Below are 9,668 nucleotides of genomic sequence, written 5' to 3'. Positions count from 1 at the left end.
GATGTTGGATTACGTTGTAGCTTTAAGTACAATTTTTATTTTACATACCAGCATATGTGAAATATACTTATGGTGAACTTTTAAATATTGAAGAGTTACAAAAACAAAATAATCAAATAAACATTTAAAAATAAATAAGAATCCTTGATTTTGTGTTGAATCATTTCATACCGTAGTTAACTAATTTAAAAAATAAGCTTTAAATATTGGTTCTATAATTTCACTAATTTGGTAAGGTTACGGTTTGTTGTCTAAAATCGCAGTTGGTATAACTGTAATCCTAATATCTACTATGTACACATGCATGTGTATGTAAATACTATTTATCAGCCGTATCGTCAACTTCATGTGAACAAATCGTTTTTGGGAATGTTTGTTCACATGGAATTCGCGATGAGGCCGTATATATTCCACGTTTGTTGAAGGTGTGGTCCAATCATAAAATATTCCTTTACTGTTTTGTATTTGTCAGACTAGCTTACGTTGTTTAAAAAGGCAAAAAGATGTATGTTATTATTATATTGGCGGCCACTGTGGTGTAGTGGTTAGCAGTGCGCCCAACCATTCCGCCTGCGTCCAAAAGCTCTTTGTTTAATGTTTATTTTTTAAATAAAAATACAGCTCATTATCTGACAAAAACCAGATAAGTCCCAAATTTCAAACTTACTAGAAAAATTTTACAACAACAACAAACTTTTCATTAGGATTTTCTAGAAAAGGTATGCAATTTTATAGCCCATTATACAATTTTTTTTATGGAAGAAAATAATAACACCCAAAAAAAAATTATCAAAATTATTTAATTTCAACGCGAATTCTTAGCTACTTAAGACTTGCACTTCCTTAAGCTATAATTTAATGGGCATACTAAAGCTTTTCTAGAAAATCCTAATAAAAACTTTGTTGTAAAAAAATTTGGACTTATATGGTAAACATTAAACAAACAATGGAAAAATAGCCACAACCAATCGGACCATATATACGGGTTTTCCAAATAGCCCGACTCCTGCGCCACCCACCGGCATATTTTTTTTTTGGAGTTAGATATTACTTTTTATGTAAGTAATATATCGACCGATTTTATCGTAAGCGACAATAAAGGCGAGTTTTTTTTAACTCTCCCTTAAGCAGTGTAAAAATTTATTTTGTTTTAAATGGACAAAAACGTTATTGAATACGAGCTTTCTAAAGGTAAGATGGCACTTAAGATATTTTTATTTTTCATGGCAGAATTACACTCGGAGGTTTGCCATTGCCTGCCGAGGGGCGACCGTTGTTAAGAAAAAACCTTTTTCTACATTTTTTTGCGATGGATGTTGCTTGAACCCAGGCCCTGCGGAGTGGAAGCGCGCACTGCTTACCACAACACCACAGCGGCCGCCACTATTTAGTGTTTTTGACGTTTTTTAAAGAAAGAAAAAATTTAATTTTTAATCCTTGACCAGTGTCAAAATCTTTATATTATGAATGCTTTGGCGAATTTCGAAATCAGTTATATTTCTCGACTCGTGGAGTGTTTTAAACCTAGTTATTGGGGAAAAAATTGCTGAACAAAAACCTTTAATCTAGAGATTAAAATCAAAGACTGCCATTTTATAAAAAGAAGGCTGAAGTGCAAAAGTTATGAACATTGTGGTTATAAATAAGTAAAAGTGACAAACCAAAATCTTATAAACAATTCGAAAGATAAACGGTAAAATGAAATAATTTCAAAAGTGTGAATCCATATGGATGGAGTTAAGATGGCAATTTCGAATTCAGTAGCAATTTTTTCTATACTAGAGCATACAATAGAAATATAAGCAACGCTAGGTATCGGTTTTTCATCTTTCTGATTTGTTTTTAAATCTTATAACCCGTTGGCAAAGCAAGAGTTTCCAAAAAGACACCACTACACGAACCACGCTGCACTTAGTGATTGCAGCTGTAATTGCATAATGGCAATTGTGTACCACAAGGATCTCATCTGGGACCAGTTCTGTTCAGCATATTTATAAATGACATAGGTGTTAAACTTAAATCCGAGTACTTGTTATATGCCGATGATATGAAACTATTCAGAGCAATAGGTAACAATCACGGCATGGAGGCTCTTCAGGAGGATATCTCGGAACTAGAAGAGTGGAGTGCGATGAATAAACTGCAACTGAATATAAAAAAGTGTGCGGTAATGGGACTCTCCCGACGTCATAATCGAATGCTCGCCAACTATTATCTGTGCGGCCAACGTGTACAGATAGTCAGTACCATAATGGACTTGGGGGTGATGATTGACGATAAACTGTCTTTTTCTGATCACATCAACCACATATCATTTGGCAAGGAATTCGATGATGTAAAAACCCTCGTCAGACTCTTCTCGACCTTCGTCCAACCAATACTAGAATATGGTTCCATTGCCTGGGCCCAATAAACCGAAAAAACAAGCCAACAACGTTGAAAAGTTTCAACGAAAGTTCTGCAAGTTTTTGCTGTATCACTCGCGCGTCGAAAGCATAATGGACGTCAATGATGTATATCTCAGGAACAGCATTAAAACTGTATGTAGCAGAAGGCAAATGACGGATCTATCGTTCTTTTACAAAGTCGTCAATGCGCTGACTGACTCACCAGAAATACTGGAGCAGTTCAGATTTATTACCCTCTAGAGCTGATCTCCGAACTAGAAGGCTACTAGATGTCGTGCAGGCAAATAGGAACTACGTCGCCTTTGGTCCATACAACAGGATAGCGAACCTTGTCAACCAACATGCACCGAATGTAAATTTCTTTTGAGGGTCTCGCTCTAGCTTAAAATATAAATTAAAGTCAATTCACTGAATTATATGTTATATGTTACATTGCAATATCATTTCATATCGTTTTGATTTTTTCTGTTAAAGCGACCACAACCACACACGTTTGTTATTACTTGTTTAGTCAATTATTTAATTATGTATAAAGCCGATTGGCGTTTAAATATATAAATAAGTCGACCTTCGGAGGAAGGGAAATACCCTCATATCGGACTCTTAAATGAGCTCATTATGATCGTAATGGCTCCGAAATAGGACTCCTTAAATACTCATTTATGTCTCCCTAATGTTTGCTGGGGAATATGTTTGCGCGGTTGAGATTAAATTATCCTATTATATTGCTTTGTATCATGGTTCAAACTGCTATTTACAATAAAGTTGTGTACATACAGTGTCGCTTACGATAAAATTGTAGGAACGAGAAATTGTAAAACAAAGCAACGATAAAATTCATTTTGCTCTTTTTCGTAACGGTATATATTCAAATGGCCTTATTCATAAAAATTAAGTAGCCTTATAAAACGTTTATAAATTGAAAAATGTATGAAAACGTCAATTTATAAAGCTCTTTAAACCTACTTTATTTTTTATGAATAGGGCCAAAAGACTGATTTTGTAGGAAGTTGTAACTAGTATTTGTAACCTATTTGAAAAAGAAAATTGTTTTCGATAATTTGTCGCTTATATATTATCAATATAATCTAAATCGGTCCACAGATGCAGGGTTTCGAAATATATGGAAGTTTGACTGTATTCAGGGCGCCACGAAAAAAACAGGTCCGGACACTAAGCCAACGACATTTTGGCCAGTTTTGTTTATTTAGTATGATATTCTTTTATAAAAGTTTAGATTATTATATAACGAAAACCATATAAACCCACATTTCGAACTTGGTACTAAAGTTAGAAATATTCAATAATTGTCATCGAAATTTCGAATTAAATTTGAGTAAAATATGGTGAGATTCAAGTGGCTTCAAAATACAGTCGATTTTTTGTCTTCTAACTTAATATTAATGTCAGAGATTGTTCTTTTGGGTAAAAATAAAGATTCTGACATCCAGTTTTAAGTGTTTTATTTAAAATTAAAACAACAAAGGTCTAGATGGATCCCCCCTTACATACATTCATATATACATATGTATACATTTCCATTCACATTTTAGAAAAATAATATTTTAATTGCATGAATTCATTTGAAGATATTACTCTGTATCATCGTCTATGCGTTGTTTTTCAAATATTGCTATGAATATTCCGTCAGCGTGGTCCTGGTCTGGCCTGGTGTAAAGACAATTTTTACCAATCTTCTTATAGGAAGCATTACCGACATGATTCCATTTATTGCGCAAGGCTTTCTTACCACTTAGCAACTTGAATTGTGGATTTAATTGAAGGCAACGCTGAACCACCTAAGTAAAAATCGTAAATATTAGTGTTCAAAAGCTGTGTTCAATTCCACTTAACTTGTTCATTCTCTTCTTCAAATAGAGAACATGTAGAGTATGCAATGCGTTTCACATTTGGAAATGCACTTAAGGCATGCGATAGCATTTTGATTTGTAAACCAGCTAGCTGTTTCAAGCGTCTAGGATCTTTTTCATCTGGATCTAACGACATCCGGTTTTGCATACCAGAACCGGAGCATGATGGATCCACGAGTATGTACTCAACGCCTGGGCATTGGGTGCTATCTGGAGTTTAAAATCTTAATATTTACCAGACACCTAAGTACATAAATATATTTAACTTTACCAATAGCTAATGCGTCCGCATGAATGCAGTTGACTATTTCACAGCCGGCAGATTGAGTCATGTTACATAGTAGTCGGTAGCGATCTGAGCTCTGCTCAATAGCGTAAATAGTCCCTTTGTTTTTCATAACATTACTAACATGTATTGTTTTCATTCCCGGTGCTGCACACAAGTCAAGTACAATGGAACCGGGTGGTGGGCGCAGGAGCTCCGCTACCAGGCAAGTACCCTGAAAGTCAAATGTTTTATCTAGAAATTTATAAAAAGCAACGACTCTTTGATGGCTTACTTTATCCTGAAGCATTAATTTTTTATCTTTGACAAACTGATGGCACGCCCAGTAATGCTTCTGTTTAGAGTGGAATATCAAAAGGTCGTCTAAATGTATATCCTCTATGTATTCATCCTCCCCAAGTGAAGCGATAGCGGCTAAGAAATCATTATAAGATTCAAAGTCGGACTTTTCTTTTCGACGCCATTGCTCATTCGCCAACATTTCAAAGACTTCAGCCAAGCTGACCAAATTTGTATTAACACGTACATAGCGAGGCTTCAAAACTAAGGAATTTAGGCCAAAAATAATACATATTAATATAATATCTTTTCAAGTCATTTTTATTCGTCAATATGTTGAAATGAAACAAATTGAATGCACTATGCATGCTAATAGTAATGCAGTTAATCCCGCTTCTTAATTTCACTTTCCGGAATTGAATCGCTTGTGTTCTCCTCAAGTATTGCTTTGAAAACGTATAAACAAATAATAGCATTTACAACAAGTACTGAAGAGAGCACAGCCCAGCAATTTATATAAAAATCGGAGATTTCAAATGATTCACGCAGCCATGAGCGGACACCATAGAATGCTACGAAAGGAAACGTAAACATCAAAATACTGAAGACCATCAACCACAAAAATGTTATTGTGCTACTGTCTTTCAGCAATGGCAAGCCAACTGCTTTAGTGTGACCATCCACCACCTCAGGAGAAGCACGTCTTTTGTCTTCGTTTTGCAACTTTCGCTCAGTGTCTACCGATAAAACTTTAGTCACATTCAGTTTGCTTTTATTCATTCTGTGTTATTTATCCCTTCTGTAGAATTCTTTACAGCCTTGCCTTTAGTTTCCCTTGATTCATTAACAGAAGCACCCAATATTTCAAAAAGTTTTTCCCGATAATTGCGAACAGTATGTACGGGTTTACTTTCACCGTTTAACGTTTTCCGTCCGAAAATTAGTTCTGTTACGAGAATCTTGCAGAGGAAAGGACATAAACGTGGGTTGTCTTCTAAAAGCCTTGTCTGTTCAATGGCGTTGTCAATGGCCACTCGGTTGTCAATATATTGCTTTAACACCGCTTGCATGCCTCGCATGCGCTATCAAAAGAAATTAATTTGTATCACTAAAAAAACATTAGATGCACATTTTTCAATTTACCACATGTTTCTCTTCAAAAATTAGTGACTTCAGTGATTTTTTACGATCCAACGCAGATTTTAAAACTGCTGCAGTTCTTTTGTATTGTGTAGGCACTTTCACCGAATGATTAAACTTATTAACTTCCATTTTGCTTCACACGTGACTTTTAAGAATGTCGGAAAAACATCGATGCATCGAAAATTTTCCACTCAATGTATAAATAGTCGATGTATCGATGCATCGATGTATCGATGTTTTTTGAAAACTGACATCTACGGTACATTGATCCATCATTCCAGGTTTTCAATTGATCAAAAAAAAAGAAGCGACTTTAGCCAAAATTTAAATGGCTGCAAGAAGTTCCATTAGAAACATAATTAGCTCAGTTGCAGTGATTTATTTCAGATTTTCTACAATTTTGCTAATAATATATTTTGTTGTGAAACATTATCTGAAAAATCCTATGCAAATCGATGCATCGATGTATGCCCTTCGATGCATCGAAAAATATCAATGTACATTTCGATGAATCGAATCAAAGAAAAACATCGATGTATTTTTGCCACTCACGTCCCTAGTGACTTTTTTGTATTTCTCAAGCGTTGTACTCACTGTCGATCAAAATCGACAATTTTGCTCAAATTTCCCTGTTTGACCATATATCCGCACGTTTTCATCAGTCAACATAGCAACCAGTGCACGGACTTTTTATATTTAGGGCCGGTTGTTCAATGTCTGATTTGCACAAATCAGAGGTAGAAGCTCCGGTTAAATACAACGACTGCTTTATCGATCACGTGTTATAAGCATGGTGTCAAAAACGTCGATTGTAAAGATTTATTAAGAAAATAATTCAAAATCAGTTCTACTTACAAGATTTAGGGCCGGTTGCTCAAAACCTGGTTGACACTAATCATCGGTTGACATCGACGTTTTCGTATCCATGTATATAACATGGTGTCGGTAACGTCGATAACGATGTTTAACCGGGGATTAGTGGCAACCAGGCTTTGAGCAACCGGCCGTTAGTAACAAAGAAAAATTACTGAGAAGTTAAAAAACGTAATTTTTTACACAAAAACGTCAACAGAATACAAAAAACGTCCAAATGACGTTAAAAACTTCAACCTGGCAATGCTGATAATACAAGATGATTGATGTGAAATTCGCTCTAATCTGCGGTTAAACATAGTTATCGACGTTACCTGTTGTATGCATGGAGTCGAACACGTCGATAAAGATGTTAAACCGCAGATTAGTGTTAATCAGACATTGATTAACCGGCCCCAAATGTATATGTATATTACACAGGCAATACACAAAATCTCAAATGACGACATATTTCTATCAAAATTTTCAAGAGAGCGTTAGCGGTATCACAATCAGCGCCACCTTCTGTATTTCTTTCACCATGTGCGCAAGGCTTAAGGACATACGCCATCTTTGCATGCTTGCAAATCTCGCTTACGTTCTGCTTTTTTATCTCGCAAGCGAAATTGAGTTTTGTTAACTGGGCATTTGGCAGCATACTTTTTCATTTGTAAAATGGGGCCAAAAGAGAAGGTTCAAGCTTTTCAGGCCAAATTTGTTTTTTCCGTCAAAATAAAAAATGTTTCTACTCTACGACCTAAACGGGGCTAGATCGCCGAAACAACAGCCCTTGGTCGGGTAAAACCCGAGTCATTCCGTTACGTAGAACCGGCTGTCGTGGGAATGACACGACACAACACAACAATAGACACACAGACAAACACAATAGCACCCACACACCGCCGCCGGCAACTCCTAGTCCCTCCGACAATCTGCTCGGTTTGTCAGTCCAGAATATACCGTAACGTGACATCAGTCAAGTGCAACTCCTGCCTTGGCTGGTGCCACTTTAGATTGGACGAGTTACTATGTGGACCCCTGCTGTGCTGCCCAGTCGCATACCTCCCCCGCGACACCGCCAACCACCACCACAAGGCAGCACCCCCTTTTGCAGCACACACAGCAGGGAGCCGGCAGGCAACACAACTCCTTAGCTCCACACATCCCTATTGGTCTCCCAAGGCACACAAAGGTGCTACAATTTAACTGTAACGGACTCCAGAGCAAGATCGAGGAGATAACTGTCTTCATGGGAAGACATGGAATAGCTGCGATCCAAGAGACGAATAGCACTATTCTGTTGCCCTCACAAAAATCACCACTCACTATTGTGAGGTTTCTGACTATTGTGAGGTTATCCCTATGCTGGCGTAAATTCGAAAGCTCATACGCTCATGATTGTGAGAAAATTTATGATGTACGAATGGGACCTTCACAAGAGGAAAAACAGCCGATTTTTAATGAGCAAATGTTTTGTTAATTTTCGTTCGCTATCAGTGTCTGTGTTATTTTTTTTTAACTAAAAGTATATTCAGTAATGGCATAGTTATTGCTTGTTTTTTTCGGCAGTTTCGGAAGAGTTAGAGCAGGCATAAGATTTAATTTCCATACAAACTTTTGCACTAAGTTGTGGATTGCAAACTGTGTGAAGGACTGGAGCTACTCCTGCTTTATTCCTTTTTGAATTCGCCTAGGAAATAAATAATGTCAGTAATTATCAAAAAAATAAATAAATTACAAAAATATTTACTTTTCCTGTTGTTCAGCATCCATCTTTTGTATTTATTTTATTTACGAAACAGCTGTTAGACAGCAAAATGCTTTTCACCTCGTGTGGTGATTTGGTTGAGCTTTTTTCTTATAAGGTGTGGGCAAGAATAACCTCACAAAATAGACCTCACATGAAATCTCACAAAATTTTGCTCACAACTAAAAAAAACTAAAACTAAAAATAAAATAAAAAATCCTCTACGGCCGAGGAGGACTTGAACCCGGACTCAGTTGATTGTCTGTGTTTGCTTTAACCACACATTTTTGGTGAACTTTTTGTGACTCTCTCCTTATGAATACCCAAATCATCGCAAGTCACAAAACTAGTCACTAATTGCTAATCTCAAATTTAGTGACTTGAGATGAGACTGAATTACTGAATCCCAGGGTTAATATGATTTTTTGGGTACCTCTGAGCTTGCAACCACAGCCGCAGAGTTGCTTACGCATTTTTCATCCTGCTTTCGGGTTAGATTGCTAGCTCAAACGCACTTATATTTTATGAAATTTCAACTAAACATTTTAAAAATCAGTTCCAAAAATGTATGGTAAAAAGGCATTAATATAATAAATCGAATAACGCACTGTTTAAAATTTAAACGTAATTTTATTATTTGCTATTCGATATTATAAAAAAATTTTGAATACAAAAATATAATTTTACTTGATTGAACTTTCAATATTTGCCTTGTTAATTTTTAAAACTTCAAAGAGTCCGAGCACCTCTTAAGAAGATAGAAAAACGACAGAAATGTTTTTTGTCTTTGTGAAATGAGTTACTATCGCTTTTATAACTTCCAACAGTGACATCCGGGCGATAGGCCATAAAATTCTCTTCCAATTGCTGGTAAGGTTTGTATACAATAAAAGTTTAATAAGAACAATTCTGTGTGCATACATTGAAAAGACATTTTGGGATAGAAAATGACGTTTTTTCAGACCAAGAGGGACGTTTTCTCATGCCGGGGACCTGGCAACACTGGTATTCAATAGGAGAGTAAAAAAAAAATCTCCAAAAATGTGTGGTGAAAACAAACAGAGAGTCAACCAGGGTAGCCA

General features: G+C 36.1%; 2 protein-coding genes across 2 annotated transcripts in view; both read right to left on the bottom strand.

Moving 5' to 3' along the window:
* Positions 1-9,668, bottom strand: part of LOC118736751 (protein Skeletor, isoforms B/C) — a gene marked incomplete in the record, with an annotated part of 84,235 nt that overhangs the window by 1,434 nt on the left and 73,133 nt on the right.
* Positions 3,855-6,189, bottom strand: LOC118736752 (28S rRNA (cytosine-C(5))-methyltransferase). Its single transcript, XM_036466768.1, has 6 exons — positions 5,988-6,189; positions 5,668-5,926; positions 4,840-5,108; positions 4,551-4,779; positions 4,263-4,489; positions 3,855-4,207 (listed from the first exon to the last, which is right to left on the bottom strand). Exons 1-6 carry the CDS (start codon positions 6,114-6,116, stop codon positions 4,001-4,003), a joined length of 1,320 nt encoding a protein of 439 aa, XP_036322661.1. The 5' UTR covers positions 6,117-6,189; the 3' UTR covers positions 3,855-4,000.

The sequence above is a fragment of the Rhagoletis pomonella genome, unplaced genomic scaffold, assembly GCF_013731165.1.
Source record: "Rhagoletis pomonella isolate Grant_MI unplaced genomic scaffold, Rhpom_1.0 Rhpom_scaffold_00004, whole genome shotgun sequence".
NCBI classification, from domain to species: domain Eukaryota; kingdom Metazoa; phylum Arthropoda; class Insecta; order Diptera; family Tephritidae; genus Rhagoletis; species Rhagoletis pomonella.
Note: the sequence above shows the minus strand (reverse complement) of the source record. Positions and strands in the feature narration are given on the sequence as shown.